Genomic DNA, 24,090 nt, shown 5'->3' on the forward strand with positions numbered 1-24,090 from the left:
TTAGAGGCAATATGGCTTTCAGAAAAATATACAGAAGACATAATTCTAGGCCTAGACCAATGCTTGTGACAAAGTCGTACCCAGCACTCCAACTTGCTACTGAATAGCCAAAGGTTTAAGAGATTCATGCAGTTTGACACTCCAGTGTCGAAAGATCCTTTTGGGGGCCACCTCTACTCATGGAAATAATGGAAACTATAGCTGTTAGTGGAGGAGATTAAAAACTTGGATCAAAACCAAAGCAGATTGCAGAGCGGGCAAAGTTGTTTTTAATTCATTTTAATGTAATTTTCTGCACAGATCTGTTATACAAGCACAATATTTAACTATGAGAACTTGTAAGGTTGGAGTAGGAAGTTATTACCACTGACACCTAACAGGTGAACTGAAACACAGACCACGTCGGCCAAGTCCCTCCGTAAGGAATAAGAAGTAACCCTTTGCCAATGAAGGAAAGAGATTTTATTCAGCACCTAAAGCTTGCTAAGTGATCACTCCGATAAGATCTCATTTAAGGATTTCTAAAGGTGGAGATGGTCTTCCGGCTTAAAAAGCACACCGCTCTGCTGTCGCATGTAAATAAGAAAGTGTGGAATGACAGATAAGTAAAAAAAATAAGGAGGAAAAACACAGCAAAAAAAGAAGAATACAATTTGAAATAAATAAGTAACCAGGTCTTTTTCCAGTTAAAGTAAGAGAGCTCTTTCTCAGCTAGGCGATTTGCAACTCATCCAAATTCAGGAAATAACTCTTGGAAAAGAATAAACTTAGTTCTGAAAAACATGCGCGTCCAGTAACATCCGAAAACACGTGGCGGGGGCGGGGCAATCGGGCGCAACAGCAGGCAAGACTCTAAGTCCCATCAGCCCATGCGGCAGCTGAGCCGGACTGCTCAGGGAGAGTCGGTGCACTGGCTGCTGGGACTTGTAGTTTTCACTCCTGCGCCTCCCTGCGGGTTTGCGACGTTTAGCGACTATCGCGCCTGCGCCAGCGCCGGCTGAGAGGCTGGGGCCGTGGCTGCTCGTGCCGGGTGATGCTAGGCGGCTCCCTGGGCTCCAGGCTGTTGCGAGGTGTGGGTGGGACTCGCGGGCAGTTCGGGGCGCGGGGTGTCCGCGAAGGTGGCGCAGCCATGGCGGCGGGGGAGAGCATGGGTCAGCGGATGGTCTGGGTGGACCTGGAGGTGAGTCAGGTCGATCAGGGGGAGAGGGGAGACGAGTGAGATTTCTCGGGTGGGACCGAGTAGCCGAGCGTGTCCGGGGAGAGCAGCGGTGTCTGGATCTCAGGTGTGGCAGGTGAGCGCCTCCCGGCTGCGGGCGGCGCGGGGCAGGTCGAGGGACCGGAGTCCTGCGGGTGTTGAAGTCTGTGCCGGACTGTGGGGTTTCTTTTCCAAAGGGAGGTGTCATCCATATGGCTTCCCTTAACCCCCAGTTCTGCCCAGATGTGGACCTCCCTAACGCGGTGGTGGGCTTCGGGTCCCCGGGGTAGGGGGTGGGCGCAGCAGCTCTGCTAGACCCCACCTCCCCAGCCTCACGGGACCCTAGGTTGTTAGAGCCAGATGGGACTCCGGAGATGACTCAGCCTTACCCCACATTCCACAAAGGAGAAAACTGAGGCCGAGAGAGAGAAGGAGAGAGAGAGAGAGGATTCAGCTCGTTCAAGGTCGTGCAGTTAGTGAGGGTAGAAGATCAAGTGCTGTAATTAATATGAAAACTTTGTAAACTCTACAGAGATGTAGTGAAGTTAGTTGTCTAACTCTTCCAAAATTGAATGCTGTCAGCACTCTATTTTGCTAACTTTGCATCTACCCCAGAGTAGGACCGTGACGCCTGACATGTAGCCCGCCCTTGGTAAATGGTTATTGAATAAATAGCCCGTATTGAGTGCCTTGAGGACTTTCCCAAGGAGCAGTATTGTCTCTTCTATCCTGGCTGTGGAATATAAGTTAAATATGCTTGAGGGATGTCCTATTAAATAAACTTGGGTGCAGTAGGCTATAAAGATGGTTTTGTGTGTGTGTGTATATATATATATATATATTTTGTTTGTTTGTTTGTTTGTTTATTGCAGATGACAGGATTGGACATTGAGAAGGACCAGATTATTGAGATGGCCTGTCTGATAACTGACTCTGATCTCAACATTTTGGCTGAAGTAGGTGATGCCTTGTACTACAGCCCACTGTTTACAGTGTATTGGAAATCTAACGATTGTCTCTCCCCACCCCCCTCATCTCTTTATTTAAAAAATAAAACTGATATAGATTAAGGTCCAAAATAATTTTTAGGTCATGGTGGGCTTGGTACTAGAACCAAAGTAATCCATCTCAGAGCCTAGTATTTCTCAATAGTTATGGCAAAAATTCGGTACTATAAATTCGATCATTTACTAAGAGTTTAGTGCGTGCCAGGCACAATTCTAAGTGCTTTACATGTATTCACCCTTAATCGTTAAAGCAACTATAAGGTAAGTACTGTTATACTCATTTTATGGAGAGAGAAGTTTTGGTACAGAGTTGTTGGGTAATTTGCCCAAGGCCACCTGGCTAGTTACTGGGCAAGCCAAGAGTTTAACCAGGCAGTCTGAGTAAAGGGCTCCCAACCAGTAAGACAACCGGCTACAGTCACGCCAGGATCGGTGACTCATGCCAAAGTTGACTTCTTCATATCATAACCTTAACTTGAACTTGACTTCATATATCCAGTATCTACCTTTTCAACCAGGGCATGTGATTCATCTAGCTCATTATTAAGATTTTAGAATTTCTGTTGATACAGAGCCATGAGCTATCCTGTTGACATAAGGGGCATGATTAAGGTTTTAACATGCTGCTTTTAACTGAAACATTAAGCAAACCAAATAAAACACACCTGTTGCCGGTTGCCTTTCAGCCACTCACAAAGCATTTAATAAGTATATGACAGCATCTGATTGGTAGAGGGTGAAGTTCTGGGCGCTGAATAATCGTGTCATACTGTCAGCTGTATTAGAGGCAGTGAGGAACTCCAGAGAAGTAACACGTTTAACTAACTCAGGTTTGTTAAAATAAGTTTCCATAGGGCCTGATTGATGTGTTACTGGCATTGGATACATTTTACAGATCTAACCTTAAGACTTCCACTTGTTTTCTTGGTGAGGTAAGGGAGGAGGAGCCATTTTAGATGAATTGTTACTTTTGTGGAGTACCAGGCAGACATTCTGAAGTACTTCCTGGTATATCAGCTGCAGGAGAATCATGATACTTTGTATTTCTCATAGTAGCAACTATCTCTCTCTCTTTTTTTTTAAACATAAACAGCCCCTCCCCCCTCAACTTTATATAAATCTTGAGTTTTAGGTTTGGTTGTTTTTTCCTGTCACTTGGAATTTTCTAGAGATGAATAGTGAAGAGAAGTGTCTTTATTCACCAACCTTACTTACCCTTGGCTGGAGAAGAGTTTTTCCTTCAGACTGTTGATATAATGTGAAATACTGACAGTTTAATGGACCAGTTACTTGATATGTACCCTGGAGGAAATTTGGGTCTGTAGTCTCACAGCTGCAGATGAGTGTGGCATTTGTAAATAGACCCAGTCGGATGAGGATAAGAATGTTAAAAAAAAAAAAAGAAATTGCTAAGGGCCTATTGGCACTGAAGTGTCAGTTCTGTGGAAAATGTTTTATTTCTGTATACAAGTCTGGGGAAAATGTTTTATGTTAGAAGAACAGATATCCCACCCCAGAAATTTTTCTGTAGGTAGCTTAGTGTGCCATATTGTGATCTAGAGTAAGTTGTATAGCCTTAAGTTGATAGACGTTGGCTTTTTCCAGCATAGTTTTTTAGAATTGTGTTTTGTGATAATGAGATTTTTAGTTTTGTTAAAAAAAAAAAAAAAAAAGTGTTACTAAAGCAGGGTCCTGGGGACTTCCCTGGTGGTCCAGTGGTTAAGATTTCCTGCCTCCAATGCAGGGGAGTTGAGGGGTGTGGGGGTGTGGGTTCGATCCCTGGTCAGGGAACTAAGATCCCACATGTTGTGTAGCACAGCCCAAAAAAAAAAAAAAAAAAAATCAACCAAAAAACAAGGTCCTACTGAATAGCACAGGGAACTATATTCAATATCCTGAGATAAACCAGAATGGGAAAGGATGTATGTATAACTGAGTCACTTTGCTGTACAGCAGAAATTAACACAACACTGGAAATCCACTATACTTCAATTAAAAAAAAAAGTTTTCAGAGCACATGTTTTTGCTTCTTCATGGAGATTGCCATCACCCGTTTTCTTATTTGGCAAAAACTCCTTGTAGCTGTCAGGCCTATTTTAGTCAAATTCTTGCCATTTCTCTCAGTAACTGCAAACTACTTTCACCACCTTAGTCGTAATAATACCTTGGATTTAGAGTCTTTTTTTTCCCCCTCAGTTCGAATATTCATATGTATAATTTCTTCTATCCTGGTAACATCCCTGTGAGGGAAGGGGGAGGGGTGGTTAGTTATCTCTATCTCCCAGAAGGAGAGACTAGGAGATGACTTGCTTTAATGCCACAAGTTGAGCTTCTGTGTCTGCTGGAACTCTGACTCTCAAGTGATTGTTCAGTTAACTGGAGCTGAGAATTTCAGGGTCAGTTTTTTTTTTTTTTTGTAATCTTTCAGATGCCGCCAATGACTTTTTCAACTGTTAAGTGTGAAAATACTGTTAAACAGTGTAGCTTTATTCAAAACATATTTATTGTGAGCTGTTGGTTTTTTCAACAGCTATCGTCTCTTCCTGATCTTACTCCCCAATGTTTTTGTATTTTTGTAGTATTTTATTATTTTATATGCATATACAAATGTGTGCGTTTCTTTTAAACAAGTGTAAGTGAACGCATAAGCGCATATATATACTCTTCTGCAGTTTGCTTTTTTTTTTTTCACTTGGTAAGATAGGAACTGTTTATAGTCAGTGGTTGGCAAGTCTTCTCTAAAAAAGACCAAATATTAAATATTTTAGGCTTAGATACCACATATCTCTCTGTCACATGTTTGTTTTACAACCCCCTTTACAAATGTAAAAATCATTGTTAGCTTGCTGGCAATTAAAAATGCCAGAAGCTGAGGCTATAGTTTGCTGACCCTTGATAGGTATCTATGTCCTTTATTTTTTTTTTTAAATTATTTTTAATTGGAGGATAATTGCTTTACAATGTTGTGTTGGTCTCTGCCATACAACAATGTGGATCAGCCCTGAGTATACATATGTCCCCTCCCTCTTGAACCTCCCTCCCGCGCCCTACCCCGTCCCACCCCTGTAGGCTGTCACAGAGCACCAGATTGAGCTCCCTGTGTCACACAGCGACTGCCCACTAGCTATCTGCTTTGCATATGGTAACGGATATTTTTCAGCGCTACTACTCTCAATTTGTCCCACCCTCTCCTTCCCCTGTTGTGTCCAGAAGTCTGTTCTCTATGTCTGTGTCTCTATTCCTGCCCCGCAAATAGATTCATCACTACCATTTTTCTAGATCCCATATGTATGTGTTAACATACAATATTTGCTTTTTCTCTTTCTGATTTACTTTACTCTGTAAAACAGGCATTAATAGGCATTTCAGTTGTGTACATGTGCGTTCATTATTTTTTTATTATCATAAACAATGCTGGAATGAATGAGGACCACTTTTAGAGTTAACAAAGTGCCTTCATGTTTCTTCCTTTCGTTGGTATGTATGTTTACTTCTTAAAGCAGTTTGAACTCAGAAACCAAGTGTATCCCCATTGATTCTGGATCACTAACAGCTTTTCCTATCCACAGGGTCCTAACCTGATTATAAAACAGCCAGATGAGTTACTGGACAGCATGTCAGACTGGTGTAAGGAGCATCATGGGAAGGTAACATTACCACGTAGTAGGACTGCTGCTTTGGGGATCAGTAGCAAGCTTGTTGCCCCCACATCTGAGTCCTAGACCCTTGTTGGATGGTATTTTTAAAAGGGATAGACGAAGATTGCTTGGCAAGCCTGGGAAACTGCTTGCGTGTTCACTTTTCATCTTTGGGATCTCTCGAGCCCATCTTCTCCTGAATGTCCTCTTTTTCGCCTCTTCTGCATTCAGTCTGTCGCGAGTGCATTGTGGATTATCAAGTGTTGCTCGAGTCAGTCTTTTGGATAAGGTTAGACATCAGCTTTCAGAGAAAGGAGAATACTGCTCTCCTGTTCCTAGTTGTTTCTTCCCAGAGGTTATATCCTTGGACCTTGAGCACCATGTGTTCTGACCATGGGGAAATGCTGTTAACCATCAGGAACATAACTTATTTGACTAGGATTCTTTAAAAAAAAAAAAAAAAAAAAATCACTGCAAAGATGGCAGTTTCAGTTTGAACTTGAGCTCTGTAAATGGTCTATCTCTGATTATATTTGCCCTCTTTAGAAGTGGAGTTTCATATCTGGATGCCTTTGGAAACTGACTTCGTATGTCTTGGTGGGGCTGGGGATTCTCTCTTGCAGTCTGGTCTAACCAAAGCAGTGAAGGAGAGTACAATGACCCTGCAGCAGGCAGAGTATGAATTTCTCTCCTTTGTGCGACAGCAGACTCCTCCAGGGCTCTGTCCACTTGCAGGTAAAATCCAGTCCTATGTCTGCCTTGTAGATAGTCTTCCCTTGTAGCGGTTCAAGAGACTGTGGTTCCAGAAAGATCCACCCAGATCACTGTGTCTTCCACTTAACCCTGATTTGGATTATGCCTCTTACTTTTGTGCTCAAATTTCCTTGTATAATTTATACATGAATATCAGGCAAAATGCCCTAAAACCTGACATGAGCCCTGGGATACCCAGATTAGCTCAATAACATTTTCCCACATATTTTTATTATGGGAAAATTTTAAATATACAGGAAAGTTGGGTATAGTTGTTAACTTTGTGCCGTATTTATCTGTCTTATTTTTATGGACATGTGAAAGTAAATTTCAAGCATCATGACAAATTCACTCAGCATTTCCTAAGAATACAGACCAAAAGATCATTGTTACATTTAAGTAACCACAAGATCCTTGTCACATTTAAGATGATTAAAAATAATTCAGTAACATAGTCTGATATCGAGTCCATATCTAAAATGTCTGTTTTTCAACCAGGATTTAGTCAAGACTCATACATTCCATTTGGTTATTCTGTCTCTTTAGTCTCTTAATTAAAAATGTGTACCTGTCTTTCCCCTTGTGACACTGACTTTTTAAAGAAATAGGCCAGTTCTGCTAGTATTTTGAAACAACTATCATGTCAAAGGGAGGTTAATATCCTGTGGTGGTATATTTGTATTTGTAAATGTAAACTGATATAGTTACTAACACTTTCCTTAAGTATTCATAAAAAGTTTTGACCTTAAGTACTAGAGCATATATTGTATAAAATTTCTCCCTAGCCAATGCAGTCTATTTTAAAATTCTTATTAAAAATTTAGTGTTTTTTAAAGTATAAATTACTGTGTGGAAACATGAATGTGGATATGATTAAAACTGAAATTTGAATAAAGGCTTATCTACTTACATGATTCAGTTAAATTTTTAGTGTTGGTGGTGCGGATTTTATGATACTGGGAGAAAATTTACACATCTGGTATTAGCTTAAAAAGTAACAGATTTGAGCATTAAGTATTTGGAATGATAGATTCATCCTTTTGTCTGTAGAGTGCCATTTACAAATTTATTACGAGCTAAACTGACTAAATACGCTGAAATCTGCACTTGTAATCTAATCAGATACACTCAAACCTACTTTGGAAGTTTTGAGATGCTTTTACGATTTGTTTGAATTTATTTAAAAAAATCATCTCCAGTTAAATACAGTTTATGAATTTTTATGTCCTCTTATGTACCACTAGAAATACACAGATGCGGTATGCTTCGTGTCTTTCTAGGAAATTCAGTTCATGCAGATAAGAAGTTTCTTGACAAATACATGCCCCAGTTCATGAAACATCTTCATTATAGAATAATTGATGTGAGCACTGTTAAAGAGCTGTGCAGGTAAGGGCTATATTTAGGATCCATTCAGTTGTCTCATTTAGCATGTTTTCCTTGAGAATTTGTACAGAGTAATTGAATAGAGCTGTAGAACTGAGGGAGCCAAGTGGGTGTATAACTTCCTCATCCTATTCTTGTTTGACCTGGTGAGCCCTGGGGAAAGAACATCAGAAGTCTTCCATATAAATTTCATTAATCCAGAAAATTTATTGAACACCCATCTCTGTGCTGCATATTGGCCAATGTGCTGGGAACATATAGACGAAAAGCCCTTAAATGCTTAGAGTCTAGTGAAGTGACAGATATGTTTTTTAAAAAAAAAAATCCACCTGGAACGTGTACTGAGTGATGACATCGGTCAGGGAAAAGTGTGTATAGAATTTTGCAGGCATGAGAGAAGGAGCACCCAACTGTAGGAGTGAGGCGAGTGGGAAGTTAGCAGAAACTTCACAAAGAAGATGGCTTTCAAGTTGAGATTTAAAGAAGAGTGGGCATTTTCCAGGTATTTAAGGTGACAGAGCATTCTAGAGAATGGACAGAGGTTCGAAGATATAGGGGAGCAGGAAGGTAAGGGTGATACGATGAGATAATTCTGATTAAAACGTGGTAAGAAAAGAGGGAGCAAGACTCACCATTTTGGAGAGAGGAGCTAGGGAAATGGCAGTGGGTGGCAGAAGCAGTGTGGATGTAGCGTGTTGGAGAAGGTCAGTAGCAGGGCCTTGAGTGCTTGAATGGGGGCGTGAAGACAGGCAGGAGGTGTAAAGTGTTTCTGGTTTGGGCAGCTTGGTGGGTGATGGAACTGTTCAAAGACAAAGGGGAATGTAAGAGGAAGAGTAGATTTGGCTGATAGGGGAAGGGAGGTGTGTTGAGGATGGTGAGTGACCTTGTGTGTGTGGGGTTGGAAATGTCTGGTGGATTTTAGGTGGAGTTGTCATGGATACCCGTGACAGAAGCGAGGGAGAGGGCAGGGCTGGAGTGCGCGATTTGGGAATCTTACATAGTGATGATCTTGCCCCAAAAGAAGCTATAGAATGAAGAGAGGTGAAGGAGGGAGATGGAGTCCCAGACAAAGTGGCAACTCCATAGTCACAACCCAAAGGCCTTTTTCAGTGTTACTACGTTACTTGAAGGACGTAATTATTCAGTGCATTTGAGACAGTTTCCTTTGAGAGTTCCGTTTTTGCTGTGTATAGACGCTGGTATCCTGAAGAATACGAATTTGCACCAAAGAAGGCTGCTTCTCACAGGTAAGTTTGGGTCCTTTTAAGTGCTTGGCCAACTGACCACGTACATAACCCCTGAATTCCTGACTGTTTGAAATAATGTCACTTGTCCCTTGAGGGAAAAGTAAAGGACAACCACATAAAGATAACTTGCTTTTGCTAAGATTATCGGGAATTCTGGTCAGTTTTCTAACATTCCCTTGTGAGATAATGTATGGTCTTAAAGTCTTTATTGCTGTTTTGAAACTTGTGGATAACTTAGTCTGGAACATACGTGAAATGGTGTAATTTTTCTAGTAGTGAGCAGTATTAATTTTCTTCCCAGCAAGCATATGGGCTTGTAACTATTTAAAATTTGAGCACTTTGTGTACAGTTGTACAGGCATTTAGCCTAATTTCGACACTTTTTAGTTTTTCAGATTGTTTCTTTTTGTGTCTGCAGCCTTAGGCCCAACTACACAGGGAATTTAAAGATCTTGTGTATCTAGAGTCCTCTTTTACTTGTTGGCATTGTGGTCTTCCAGGAAGGACATAAGACGTGATGGGAGATGTAGCATCTGGCTTCTAAGGGCAGCGTTTGTTTCCTCCGTGTACCGAGTCCCTACTGTGTGCCAGGCATAGTTCTAGCCAAACAGGAAGACCAAGTCCTTGCTCTAAAGAGCCTGGCATTCTGATGTTTTTTTTTATTGGGCTTTCATGGACTACAGCACAATAATACAGGTCTGGAATATCTCATGTGTAACAGTTGGGGCTCAAGGTGTTTTCGATTTCAGAATTTTTCAGGCTTTAGAAAGGGAGTAAGAGCCCTAATGAGGTCTGGGGAAGCACTCATCTTCAAACATGTGGCTGTTTCTACAGTGAAATGTACAGATATTCACACCACATGGCATAACCAGTGATTGTAAATAGCCTCACATCAAGTGGGTCAGGTTTTGCCACAAAGTGGGCTATAGAAGGACTTTGGGTTTTCAGCTCTTTTTAAATTTCATTATTGTGGCTAAGATGTGATGTCCCTTGATTTAACCAGAGGCTGTATTTTTGACAGCTTCAGCTCTCCACCATATACCTAAGACCTGAAAAGAAAGCAAGACTGTTGCCCTAATCACGAAAGTAACTCATAAAACTCTTGCACTAAAGTTTGTGCAGTTTGATCTCTAGGAGCGGCCCTTGGCCCATCTTCAGAGCAAATTGATTTACTTGCCCGCTGTTCTAATATCTTGGGTACCTGATTTCTCAGACTGCAGCACATGAGAAACAGCATGTTAGAGAAGAAAGAAGGCTGTTAGAAGGAGGCAGGCGGCCCTTAATGATAGTACAGATCACCTTGAGAGAGGAGGGAGCTCCTCTGTGGTTAGGTGCTGTCTGTTTATGGATGTTTATTATGATGGCTGAGTCACCAGTTATGTTTGAGTACGTGAATATATTTTGTGCAGGACATCATTAAGTATTGCACAGTGTCTGCCAAACTATATGCCATGTGCTGGGAATCCCACAAGTGTGGTCGATTTAAGTTTTAGAAATATCGTGTCTACCGTACAGCCTCCTCTGGGGAATTCAAAATACACATCAGTACATTAAATACTTTACAAAAAACTTCAAAAGAGGAAATGTTTAATCTAGTTTTCCCTAAATTATTTGACCCTGGAACTACCCCCCACCCCCTGCCCCTGGCAGAACACGTCACTGTCTCATGGAGCAGTTTGGGGAACCTTTATCTGTTAAACTGTAGACACCTTTTTTTGAAATCAAACAGTTTTTTAAAAAAACAAGCACTTAAATTTGCCTTACTGAAGCGTTCCACTTCTTGATGATATCAGATAGTTGCATTTATAGTAGTACCTATTGTTCTTGAGTTATTTATAAAAAGTTACACCTTTGAAGAATGGTGATCATCTCCTCTGGCTTTTGGACATTTCAACTCAGCGTGGTGTGTTTGCTTGTAGGGCACTTGATGACATTAGCGAAAGCATCAAAGAACTTCAGTTTTACCGAAATAACATCTTCAAGAAAAAAACAGATGAGAAGAAGAGGAAAATTATAGAAAATGGGGAAAATGAGAAGACTGTGAGTTGATGCCAGTTCTCATGCCGCCACCACGTAGTTCTCTGGAAGCAACTTCTGGTGGTTTTTTCTTTTTTCCTGGGCTCACGCTGTTTGCTTGGCCGATCACCTTCCTTCAGTTAACTTGCATCTCCAGATTTTTCAAGCAGACAGCACCTGAAAATTATTTTTCTCCTAACATGCTGTTTTCATTTATGACACAGCAACTCCTTTGTAAGTACCAGGTCACGTCCACCCCTTGGTACATACCTGTATTTGCTTTTAGACATTTCTTTTGTTTAAAAAAAATAATAATAAAGCTAGTTCTATTGAAATGCAATCCTTTTTGTACTATCGATTCTTTAGTAGTTTGATTGGAAAATGAGTGGGGTTTTTTTTCCCTTTTTTAAGTGGTGTGGCTAATGTTTACATTCTCATAGTGCCATTAGGAGTGAACTAAGTTTCAGTTCAGTTCAGTAGGAAGTACTCTGTCTCGCTTTACAAGTTAATAATACAATAATTGGAGATAGATTCAGAGAAGCAAATTGGGCTCATGATTAGTAATAGTTACCGAACTAACAGAGCTCTGGAATAGCTACTCTTTACTATATTCAAGGGTTACTGAATAGATATTATGTGCAAGGCAGCCACACTGCTAAGTTTGTAGAATGTAAATAACTGGCTGCCCTAGGTATAATGGTGAGTAAATATTTGAGGAAGGATTTCAGTTTGAATATCTTAACTCCTAAGTTAGTGTGTTTTGGAGTTCAATAGTAAGGTGAGTCCTCAGTCAGAGGGCACGTTAGAGTCATCTGTCTATACAACAAATCTCCTTCAGACTGATGCCCCATGGAAGAAGGAATCAGAATTGGGAAGGGCCCACAGGTACCCCGCCTCTCCTAGAGGACAGTGGACTAGGAGCCCTCTGTGGTGATCTTAGATTTCATCCTAACTCAATTACATGACCATTATATGAACATAGAGGTGTGATCCTCATGTGAGAGTTACAGGACTATAGATTGGAATTAATTATCTCATAATTTCAGTGACTTAAGTTATTTTACCTTATACAACAACCTATGAGTGGAGAGAGGCTTTAGTGGAACTTTTTCTAAATGAGGAAATGAAGGCCAGATTGACAAGCGTTTGGAAGTGTGAGTTCATGGAAACGTTAAAATCAGTTGACTTTTCTGACGAGTGCTTTTTCCGTTTCTCAGAGTGGCATAGGTATCACCTTCAGTGGATTGGAAGACGGGATTGTGTAGTAGTTAAGAACAGGGCAGTTGAGTCAAATTCTGGGTTCATATCTAAGCTCTGTAACATACTGAGTGAGTTTGGCAAGTTTCCTTTCTAAGCCTCATTAAAGTGAGAAGGACAGTACCTAACTCAAAGAATTGTCAGGATTAAGTTACATTCTACCCATAGTTTTGAGCTCAGTGCTTGGTCCACAGCGGGCCCCTTGCCCTGATGGCCAATTGTGATGGTGATGGATTGACTCAGGCCGGGATCTCGGGGAAGGCTGCTCTGATCCGTAGCTGTGGTGGCTGGGGCTTTATCTTAAGTCGGTGTTCACTTAATGCCCAGGACCGCGATGCTGAAGAGTGTGCACCGACCTCACTAACAGGGTGACCTTGACCTGGCCTAGCACTTCTAACTAAAACTTGACAAGATGGTCTGTGTCTTTACTTGGCCTTTACTTGTGAGGAATGTTATAAATTCTAATGCAAGAATGGATAACGAAAACTCTAGGCTTGAGAAGGTTCAGGAGAAGCAGGTACTACTCTTAATGCCGTGGGTTTCTCCCACCAAGCTGGCCTGTTTATTCATCAGGTTAACTGTTTAAGCCCTACCCTTCAGTTTTCTTGAGACTCTTAACTCCTGCTGTTCATCTTAAATCTTCTGTCACATGAATGGCCAGCTTCCTAATTTAATCCTCTGTTCTGTATCTTAATTCTGTAACAGAATTCTCTACTATTTCCTAATGGAGCATGTGTTAATTTTTAGTAAAATAATTGGCAGCCTGTGAGATAAGCAAGTCTGGTTCGATGCAGGTCTGTATGAAGACATGATGGTTCAGTGATTAGTTCATTATTTATTAGTCTGCTTAAATATAAGAAATTTAAATTTGTAGTGCTGGTAACTGATTTCACAAGGGATTCCTGAAGCTAGAAATTAATTTCTGTGAAATGAACTGCAGTGCAAATTATCTTAAATATAACTGCAGCCTTAAAAATGATCAGTATGTTTGTTTAGCAGAGCTTGCCACTCTAGAGCTCCTGGGGCTCTTCATTTGGGGTTTCTTCTGTGTGTGCTATAATTATCCTACAAGCTGTATTCTTAGGATCATCCAGGTATGCTTCCCCTGCATTAAACCTGGGAGGTAAATGAATCAGGACGATGAAAATAGTCTCCAGTCAGTATTCCTTGAGTGCTCATGGTAATCTGGCCGTTGTACTGAATGTGTGGGCAAGAGAGACCCCCTTTTCTGGTGCAGCTTAGCTATAGGAGACAAGAATGGAACTTGAGACCCCTGTGTTTTCTCACTTAGAAAACTATGTATCCCTTTATTAATAAACCAGCTGACGAGTTCATTGAGGAAATTGATAGTTTCCTTTGACACAACTGGTGTTCTTACATGTGGAAGCCTTAAAAAAAATGAGTAGCTAGTTATAGTGGTCAAGTGCAATTTTGTCATTAAATACATTTTGACGTATTGATTGCCTTGTCATAGTGTATGAAAGTGCTAGGTACACTCAAATGCCTGTCTTGAAGAATTAATAAGTAGCAAGGATAGTGGAAAATTGCTTGTTGCAAGGATAAGCTGTATGTAGCAGATTGATGTAAAAGCTATTATCTTTTGTATCTATTGATGAAGCAAAAGCTATTATGCTTTGTATCTATTGACAGATACTGTGTATCTACTGTGAAAATTAATTGAGTTTTAGTTGTTCCAGCAAAGTCTTTTTAATTTTATGTGGTTCTTTTTTTCTTCCTCTTTTTACCTTTTGACCCTCCCTTATGTGATTCCTGGGGAAGGCAATGGCATCCCACTCCAGTACTCTTGCCTGGAAAATCCCATGGACGGAGGAGCCTCGTAGGCTACAGTCCATGGGGTCGCGAAGAGTAGGACGACTGAGCGACTTCACTTTCACTTTTCCCTTTCATGCACTGGAGAAGGAAACGGCAACCCACTCCAGTATTCTTGCCTGGAGAATCCAAGGGACGGCAGAGCTTGGTGGGCTACCATCTATAGGGTTGCACAGAGTCGGACACGACTGAAGCGACTTAGCAACAAATATGTGATTCCTGATAAAAAACCATAGTGACCATGGTGATGTAAATGAAGAGTTCCTCCCTAGTTGAGTATTTTCTATTGGGTAAAGACATACTTGGAATATACTAGGAGAAGAGGTCTTAAATCAGCATACATACACACAAGGCCAACTATATAGAGGTGATTGATACGTTAGCCTGGTGGTGATTTTTTTCACTATATTTACACACACATGTGTTACACACAAACTATTTTGCACACACACACATATATACGTATGTGTGTATATATATATGAAATCGTTAAGATGTATGCCTTAAATGTATCATTTCTACGTGTCAGCAATATCTAAGTTGTTAAGATATATGTTAAAAAGTCTGCAGAAAAGAAGGGATTAAAAGTTTTCATTCCACTAGAATACAGGCAGATGCAATAGTTGCTTTCATAACTGACTTGCCAAGTTGAATGCTTAGGACCTGAAACTTCACTTGGTCTTCAGGGTAATTTAATAAGTTTAATTTTGCACCCAAGTTACAATGGTATTCACTGGTAGTCTATGGTACAAAAACAGAGTCTCACGTTACGAATGAGCACTAGAAAATGGGAAGGTTGGGGAGTGTGGAGCAAAAAAAATTCTTGTGCAAATGAAAACACACAGTCTGCAGCATCCTGGGGGGGGCCCATATAAGTTGCAGAATTTGGGTTGCACAACATGAATGTACTTAATGCCACGAAACTGTGCACTTAAAAATGGCAAAACTGGTACATTTTATGTAGTGTATATTTTGCCACAAAAAAAGATGCAAAACTGACCATGACTCATTTTCAGAATGGGAGCCAACTTGGAGGAACTGAATCTGGGACCCTTGCTTGTGCCCTTGGGAGGAGTAACTTCCTTTTGTTTCCCTGATTTGGAATAGCAGGAAGTGGGCAGTTAGGGTGGTGTCTTCTGTTAGGTCAGCATCAGAGTGGTAGGAGGAATTGCTGGCTTTGTTTATTAAATTTAACAAATTAATATCCTGGGGGAGCGTCTAGCTGCTTCCTTTTTCTCCCCAAATTTAGCCACGTGAGTTGGGTGGGGGAGAGGTTTCTGAATTCTAAGTTAAGTGTACTTGTTGGTTAATCTAGGTTAATGGCCAATCTAGGCTGTCCTGGAACCCAAGCCCATTTTGTTTTTGTGGAAAAACTTTTTCCACTTTGCATTCCATCTCACCAGCTCACAATTCAAACTGAGCAATGGAATTCATCGCTAGAGACTGTGTATCGTTTTATATTTTCACTTGTCTTGGTTGTGTTCTCTCTGTCTCAATCATTTTTCTTATACACACTCTCATTTTACCATCCTAGGGGTTCTAAAGTACCTTGTTATATCCCTCTGCCTTCGTACTCTCTTACAGTCTTCTGTGAGATAGGTTGGCATGATAGCCCAGTCATTTTTTTATTCACGTTTAACAACTAGCAGAAAGGAATTTTATTATTATTTTTTTTTCAGAAAGCAATTTTAGAAGAGCTGAAAAATAGGACAGATGTAAGGAACACAGAGGAAAATTCCTAGCCCTCCCTCGAGTGGGATAGGAGTAAACATTGCTCCTGTTGGAATGAGTTATGATAAATACAAGCTTCCAGAAATGTGGGGGTTGACTTTACATGCACCAGGGACAAACCTTGTCCTCAGATGACCAGTATTTGTCTTCATAGCTTCAGGTTTTACACGTAGTAAAAACTTTCAGTTATTTGGATAGTCTATAGAGATTGTCAGCTTTTATTTTGCCAAATAAAGACATTAAAAATACTATCTCTTTACACCATCATTTCATAAAAGACATTTAAAAACATACAAAAAACTTAATTTCAGAATAAAGGACAGGCACTTGAATATATTTAGCTTTGTGAAAAATCCAATCATGTCCTTATTATTATTATTTTTTTATTATGTTTTAGATTGATTAAAACATACTTCATCCTGGGCCTGTGTCAGTGTTCAGGCTGGAGTTTGGGAATTACTGGTGTATGTAGGCCTGGGACTTATAGCCAGAACACTCACCTGGAGGAGCAGAAGAGAGAGAAGTTACATTCTGTATAACCCAAATTATTCTTTTTTTGCAAGTTATTAAATGAAAAGACTTGGAAGCTACCCAAGCAGTTTAGCTACCCAAGATGGTTTAGTTGGGATAAAACTGTGGTGTGTTCATGATCAGAGCATCAAAGGATGATGCTTCCTGTGTTTTACACTGCTGTTGGTCTTGGATAGCCTTTCCAAGTAATTCTAGGAATGCTGCGAATTCCTTGGTTATTTGAAACTTTTGTTTTTCCCATTTTGATGTTTTGAAATTGTTTTTGTGTGACCTTTAGCTGTAAAGTGTTTGATGTTTGAACACTGGTTTCCTGAGGATGGGTGGGCAGTGGGAAGGCATCAGGTATGAGTTTGAAAGTTATTTGAGTTTCAGATGCAGAAACTCTGGAAAATTTTCAAGTGATTTCATTTGAATTAAGTCCTAAAGCTAGTTTAGGTTTGAAGAATATATAATAGGTAAGTGTTTCCGGAGGTGAACACTGGTTTTTGAGAAAAACATGACAAATACTTTTAAACACTGAGTTCCTGAAAGGCCCATGGGAATGGAGTATTACAGCCCCTTGATAAAACTGTTCTAAAATTATATGGGGGGGGATGGTCATTGCCTTGGGAATTTCTTCTCTGAAAACAAAGTACTTAAATGTGATGGCATATGTCCAGATATCTGGAGAAATTAGGTACTGTTTAGTTAATCATGAGAAAGTAACAATTTTATGAGTAAGATTTCATTTTTCACTTATTATTTCAGTACATACTTATTGAAGATTCTGATTTGTGCTGTGTAGTGTTTTAAAAATTGAGGGTCCAGTTAGGACTTGGACATAACCCTGCCCTCATAGAGTTTATGTTCTAGAGAGCAAGACAGATAATACATAAGAAAAAAATCATTGTGCTTTAATGAGAAGGTGCTGAGGTAAAGACAGATGGTGGTTGGGCTGGGGAGGAGAAGGGGCTACTTTACTTAGAATGGCTAGTGCAGGTCGCCGTTCTCAGGTAGCATTTCAGTCTAGTCCAGAAAGAGAGGAAGGAGGCTGTAGGAGGCACACGAGACTGTGGCCTTGAGAAAGCAGAAAACTTCGTGTCGTCTGGGATTTGTCTTTGAAAGTCAGCGTCAGTGGAGCTTAGAGAGCTAAGGGAGGCATTCTAGGCCCTTCTCAACAGGGCTCTAGTAAGTGCTGAATGAATGAATGAGTGCAAGGTTTTTCCAGCACATCCTTATTGTCGATTAAAAGAGGGTGATCACGACTGAGAGGTGGGTGTCGCTGGAAATGATGGTCAGCCGATCAACTCAGAGGGTCTGGAGCAGGATCTCAGTTGGGCGCCCAAGGTTTAGGTTCCATGTTCTTGGCCCAGAAACTTGAGGTCATCAATAGGTCAGCAGTAAACCAGTGCCTTAAGGAGGAACTTATTCCCAGCAAACACACGTGGGACGGATGTGTGATTCTACATGCTGATGTATTTACATGTGGTTTCCTTTCCTAATGTCTAAAATACCATATTAATGTGCGCTGTATCGGGCAGCCCTTTTTCCAGCAATGAGGCACTGGGAAAATAAGTAAGTAAGCAAAAGCCCACTCAGTAAATTTACAACAGACTTTCTTGAGAAAGTCTCAAGGAATGTTCTGCATGGGTTCAACTGAGGCTTGATAAAGCAGTATCTTTGCTTCACAATGAAGAACACTTTTTAGAATAAGACAGGATTTATGTTTAATTTGGGAGTCACTGGTTTGCTTTTTCTAGGCTTCCTTTCTCATCATCTTTTGCACAGTCTTTCTTTTTTGTTTCATCTGTATTTTTTTGTTTTGTTTTATATGACAGTTTTTTTTCTGATTATACAATAACAAATGAATACTGTAGAAAATAGCCACACTGTAAAGAGAAGACCACTGTTAATATAGTGATGCCTGTCCTTTCCTTTGTATTTATTAATATATGTAGCAGGCCGCTCAGTGAGGCACTTTAAAATGTATGTCTCCTGCCATAAATATTTAAAGTGGGTAGCAGATTATGTCAGAGGTGACAGCAGATCATCTTTGAACAGATGTCTGCTTTAGTAAGCTTCCTGTGTAGCTTAGTTGGTAAAGCATCTGCCCGCAATGCGGGAGACCTGGGTTCAATTCCTGGGTAGGGAAGTACCCCTGGAGAAGGAAATGGCAACCCACTCCAGTATTCTTGCCTGGAGAATTCCATGGACAGAGGATCCTGGCAGGCTACAGTTCATGGGCTCGCAAGGGTCAGACATGACTTAGCACTCTCTTTCTTTCTGCTTTAGTAAGATCATCAAAATGCCTCTTTGGTGGTACAATTATAATATTCTTGTATTTTTTAATAATGTGGGTAAAGTAGTCAGAATGCAAATAAATCAAATAGAGATACAAAGTGATTAACATTTAATAATGTAAATGGTTCTCATTGAGGGAGGGTACATCTCAGCAGGAATTTAAATTTTTTATAGAAAATTTAAGACATATGTCCAAGTTAAAAGGCTAGTATAATGAACCCCCATAGACTTTCATGCAGCTTGAACAGGTCACTCTGCTCTTATGTCACCTGCACCCCCATCTGGTCTCTTCCCTCACAGATTATTCTGTAGTCGTCCCCAAACAGCATGTCATTTCTTCTGTAAATATTTCGATACCTAGCTCTGTAAGGACTCTTAAAACAGTAACCAAAACAGTAACCATGATATTACTATACCTAAAATTTTAACAATGATTTCTTAGTATCGTATAGTGAGTGTGTGCCTCATTTGCAGCTGTGTCTAATGGGTAGTTGAGACTTAGGTTTGATTTCTTTTTTTTTTTTACTGTTTCTCTTTCCATATTCAAAATTCTTTGAAGCTAGTTGCTAAGTGCAGCCCACATTCCAGGAGGAAGAAGATGAACCTCTACCTTCTGGAGAAAGGGGGAGGAATTCAGAGAGTTATTTTGAAGTCAAATAATTTTTTTTTTTTTAACCCTGGTAGTCTCCTTGGGTCTGAAGTTGAAGACAGTAGAAAGGATTCAGAGCTGAACAGATATTCCAGGAGACTATGAAGGAAAAAAAATATGGCCAAAGGAAGCTCCCTGGGCTGATGAACTGTAGGAGCTATGATGATGAGTTTATAATTTTAGGTTTTCTTTTTGTGTGTTATAATTTATACTTGCAGTGAAATCTGTTAAATTCCTACCTGTGTAGCATCAGCATTAGTTAGCTGAGAGACGTGAGAAGGTAAAGCTGTAGCAGTAAGCTGGCCATTGGTTCTCAAAGAGCAGCTATAGAACAGCAGTCACCAGTGAAATGTGACAAGTGACAACAGCCAGGACATAGAAGCCTCTCATGGGAATCCTCAAACATTCAGGAGGACCTCAATTTCCTGTCATAGAAGAAGAGGCTCGAATGCCTTTCTTCAGTTTTTTATTTTTTTGGCCATGCTGGGCAGCCTGCGGGATCTTAGTTTCCCGAACCAGGGATCAAACCCATGTTCCCTGCATTGGAAGCACAGGGTCTTAACCACTGGACAGCCAGGGAAGTCCCTCCTTTCTTTAAATCTTAAAGAAAATGTGACCCCAGAAGGCTGGAGTTCTGGGGTTACTCATGATACATACATGTTTTCATAAAGCAAAATGGATATAACATGAGGAATTGATTAGGGATTACAGTGTGAGAGTCTTATTACAGGAACCTCCATTTGTTGTAAAGTGATAGTGGTTTGAATATAACATGGAACCTAATAGGAAAATAGCTGTAGTAACTCATAGGAACAGATTACTCTCTATTTGAATGACTAGCCACTTAGGTTTTTTAAATTAAATTTAATTCTTTTTATTCTTTTGTTTATTCTAGTGGCAGTGTTTACTCTTAGTGGCAGAGTTACCAAAATTGCTAGTTCAAGACCAATAGTAATGAATTTTTAAAAGGTCATAAGTATATACATTTAAAGGCTTATCAGATCTGTTTTTTTCCCTTAGATTTTATAAAAAAATTTTTTACTTTCTCTTTTGGGTCCCACATTTACTGAATTGAATTTAATTCCACCCATTCCAGTCACTGAATTCCACCTTTCAGTTAATTCACACAGCACATTATTATTGGCCAATGCGAAAGCCCTCTTGTTTTATATATTAGTTTCCCCATTTCTGCTTCCATTTATGTCCTCTCATCTCTGTTTCATTGACTCTGTGTTTCTCCACTCTACCTTTTTTTTTCTTAATGCACATGATATTGTATGTATGTGTTTAACTTGATATAGATGGCATTATGATACAGCGCTCATGGGTTTTTCTTTTAATGCTATACTCTGTTTATGAGGCTATGTGCATGTGTGTGTGTGCGTGCTAAGTCGCTGTGTCCGACTCTGTATGACCCTATGGACTATAGCCCACCAGGCTTCTCTGTCCATGGGGATTGTCCAGACAAGAATACTGGAGTGGGTTGCCCTCCTCCAGGGGATCTTCCCAAACCAGGGATTGAACCCGTGTCTCTTACATCTCTTGCATTGGCAGGCTGGTTCTTTACTAGTGGTTCTTTACCACGAGTGCCACTTGGGAAGCTCTTTATGAGGCTATAACAATCTCACTCTTTAACGTATTTCTTTATATGCACATTTTTCATTTTCCTTATTGGTACCACAACCAATACTGCCATGAATATCTTGGTATGTATGTCTGGGCAGGGGTTTCTCTTCAGTGTAGAGCCAGGAGTAGGAGTTCAGATTTATTGGATCTCCCTGTACTTAATTTCTCTAAGCACTGGTGGTATTTTCTCCATAATGACTGCAGCAGTTTTAATTGTGACCAGAAATACAGAGTGACCATTTCCTTAGGCCTTTGTCAATAATTTGAATTGCATGGATTTATAATTTTGCCATTTATATGTGTATAAAATAGTATTTCCTTATTTAATTTGGGTTCTTTTGAATACAAGTGGATTTGAGTATGTCTTCATGTGTTTGTATTGCTGTCTGGCTTCTTTTGTAGATTGCCTATTTATATCCATTGTCCACTTATCAGTGGGATTTTTTTTTAATCCGAATGATTTTCATTTCAGTTATTTACTCCCAATCTGTTACCGACCTGCTGACTTTGTGATGACTTTCTTTAAATGGAGACTTTTGATATTATTATTGTAACATCTGTCACTTTTCCTCCTTAAGGTTTGTTTTTTGAGAATATTGTGTAAGAAATTGTTCTCTACGGCAAGATGATGAAGACGTTCTCCTATGTAACCTTTTATTAGCTTTATATTTTAGTTTTGCTTTTTACGTTTTGGTTTTTAGTATTATTACATCTGGAGTCCACATCTGGAGATTATGTGAGGTAAGGATCCAACTTTATTTTTTTCATAGAGTGTACAAATTTTCCATCACTATACACTAAATAATTTATCCTTTTCTACTAACTTATGTAAGATACCATCTCTATCACACACCAAGTTACATATACAGGTGAGTTTGTTTATGGGCTTTTAATTTTATATTAGTCTTTGTCTAGCCTATATCATGGGCTTTTTTTTTTTAATGTGGTTTTGCTTATTATTTCTTTTTCCTGTCTAATTACATTGGCTAGAATATCCTATACTATGTTGAACAGTATCTGTGGTGGTATATTTTTATCTTGTTATTGACCTGAAAAGGAAGCATCAAATTTTTTTCATTAATTATGATGTTTGCTATAGTGCATTAATACATAGCCTTCAAAATGTTAAGTAAGTTCTGTTTTATCCTTGTTTTATTTTTAGAAAGAAATTAGAATTGAATGTTGAACTTTATCAAACATCTTTCCCGTGTGTTTTGAGATGTATTTTCTTGTTGTTGTGAGTCACGAAATCGTGTCCATCTTTTTACAATCCCATGGACTGCAGCATGCCAGGCTTCCCTGTCCTTCACTGTCTCCTGGAGTTTGCTCAGATTCACATCTATTGAGTTGGTGATGCTGTCTAGCCATCTCATCCTCTGCTGCCCTCTTCTCCTTTTGCCTTCAATCTTTCCTAGCATCACGGTCTTTTCCAATGTTGGCAGTTCGCATCAGGTGGCCAAGGTATTAGAGCTTCAGCTTCAGCATCAGTCCTTCCTGTGAATATTCAAGGTTGATTTCCTTTTGGGTTGACTGGTTTGATCTCCTTGCAGTTCAAGGGACTCTCAAGAGTCTTCTTCAGCCCTACAATTCAAAAGCATCAGTTCTTCAGTGCTCAGCCTTCTTTATGGAGAAGGCAATGGCGACCCACTCCAGTACTCTTGCCTGCAAAATCCCATGGATGGAAGAGCCTGGTAGGCTGCAGTCCATGGGGTCGTTAAGAGTCGGACACGACTGAGCGACTTCACTTTCACTTTTTGCTTTCATGCATTGGAGAAGGAAATGGCAACCCACTCCAGTATTCTTACCTGGAGAATCCCAGGGACAGGGGAGCCTGGTGGGCTGCCGTCTATGGGGTCACACAGAGTTGGACGCGACTGAAGTGACTTCGCAGCAGCAGCAGCATTCTTTATGGTTCTTCTTTACTCCATTGCTGTGATGAAATAAATTTATAGATCTTCTGATATTAAATTATCTTTGCATTTGTAGAATAATCCCTTGATAAAGTACTTAATAAACGTATTATTAGGGTTATTTTTTTAAACTCTCAGTTGGTGTCTATTTGCTGGTATTTAGGGAGTTGGCATCTCTGTCCATCCATGAAATTGACCTGTAATTTTCTTCTAAATATTGTCCTCGTCAGTTTCTAACATTTGAATTGGAGGATGATTGCTTTAACAATGTGTGAGTTTCTGCTATACAAGAGCATGAATCAGCTGTAAGTATACATATCTCCCCTCCCTCTGAACCTCCCTCCCACCCCTGTATCCTACCCATCTAGGTCATCACAGAGCACCAAGCTGAGCTGCCTGTATTATGATAGTTTCCCCCTAGCTATCTGTCTTACACATTGTAGTATATATATATCAATGCTACTCTCTCAGTTCATCCCGTCTTTTCCTTCCCCAACTGTGTCCACAAGTTTGTTCTCTATGTCTCTGTCTCTATTTCTGCCCTGCAAATGGTTCCATCAGTACCATTTTTCTAAATTCTGTATATCTGCATTAATGTACAATGCTTGTTCTTCTCTTTCTGACTTACTTCACTCTGTTTGGCAGACTCTAGGTTCATCTACATCACCACAAATGACCCAGTTTTATTCCTTTCTATGGCTGAATAGTATTCCATTGTGGGCTTCCCTGGTGGCTTGGTAAAAAATCTGCCTACCAGGGTAGGAGACTCAGGTTTGAAAGAGCTCCTGGAGAGGGAAATGGCAGTCCACTCCAGCATTCTTGCCAGGGAGATCCCATGGACAGAGAATCTGGAGGGCTACAGTCCATGAGTTGCAAAGAATCAGACATGACTTAACAACTAAACCACAGCAATATTCCATTGTATATATGTATCACAACTTCTTTATCCATTCATCTGTCAGTGGTCATCTAGGTTGCTTCCATGTCCTGGCTGTTATAAATAGTGCTGCAATGAACACTGGTGTACATGTGTC

At 40.0% G+C, this 24,090-nt stretch overlaps 1 protein-coding gene across 7 annotated transcripts in view; it reads left to right on the forward strand.

Moving 5' to 3' along the window:
* Positions 1 to 999: 999 nt before the first annotated feature.
* REXO2 (RNA exonuclease 2) overlaps positions 1,000 to 24,090 on the forward strand; it is a 120,777-nt gene continuing 97,686 nt past the window's right edge. For 3 of the 7 annotated variants that reach the window (XR_014069565.1, XR_014069568.1, XR_014069567.1), the window contains exons 1-9: positions 1,000 to 1,180; positions 2,068 to 2,151; positions 5,772 to 5,849; positions 6,464 to 6,575; positions 7,874 to 7,982; positions 9,173 to 9,226; positions 11,146 to 11,476; positions 21,725 to 21,887; positions 23,287 to 23,361. Coding sequence is in view for 1 of the 7 variants with exons in the window: in XM_081544807.1 (XP_081400933.1) it covers positions 1,034 to 1,180; positions 2,068 to 2,151; positions 5,772 to 5,849; positions 6,464 to 6,575; positions 7,874 to 7,982; positions 9,173 to 9,226; positions 11,146 to 11,275 (714 nt within the window). In the remaining 6 variants the exon portion in view is untranslated. Of the gene's footprint in view, positions 1,181 to 2,067; positions 2,152 to 5,771; positions 5,850 to 6,463; positions 6,576 to 7,873; positions 7,983 to 9,172; positions 9,227 to 11,145; positions 11,583 to 21,724; positions 21,888 to 23,219; positions 23,362 to 24,090 lie in introns of those variants that run through there. The other 4 variants (XR_014069569.1, XR_014069570.1, XR_014069566.1 and 1 more) reach the window with 3 other exon arrangements.

This window comes from Giraffa tippelskirchi, chromosome 11 (assembly GCF_054371585.1).
Source record: "Giraffa tippelskirchi isolate mGirTip1 chromosome 11, T2T-mGirTip1v1.2.pri, whole genome shotgun sequence".
Taxonomy (NCBI): Eukaryota; Metazoa; Chordata; class Mammalia; order Artiodactyla; family Giraffidae; genus Giraffa; species Giraffa tippelskirchi.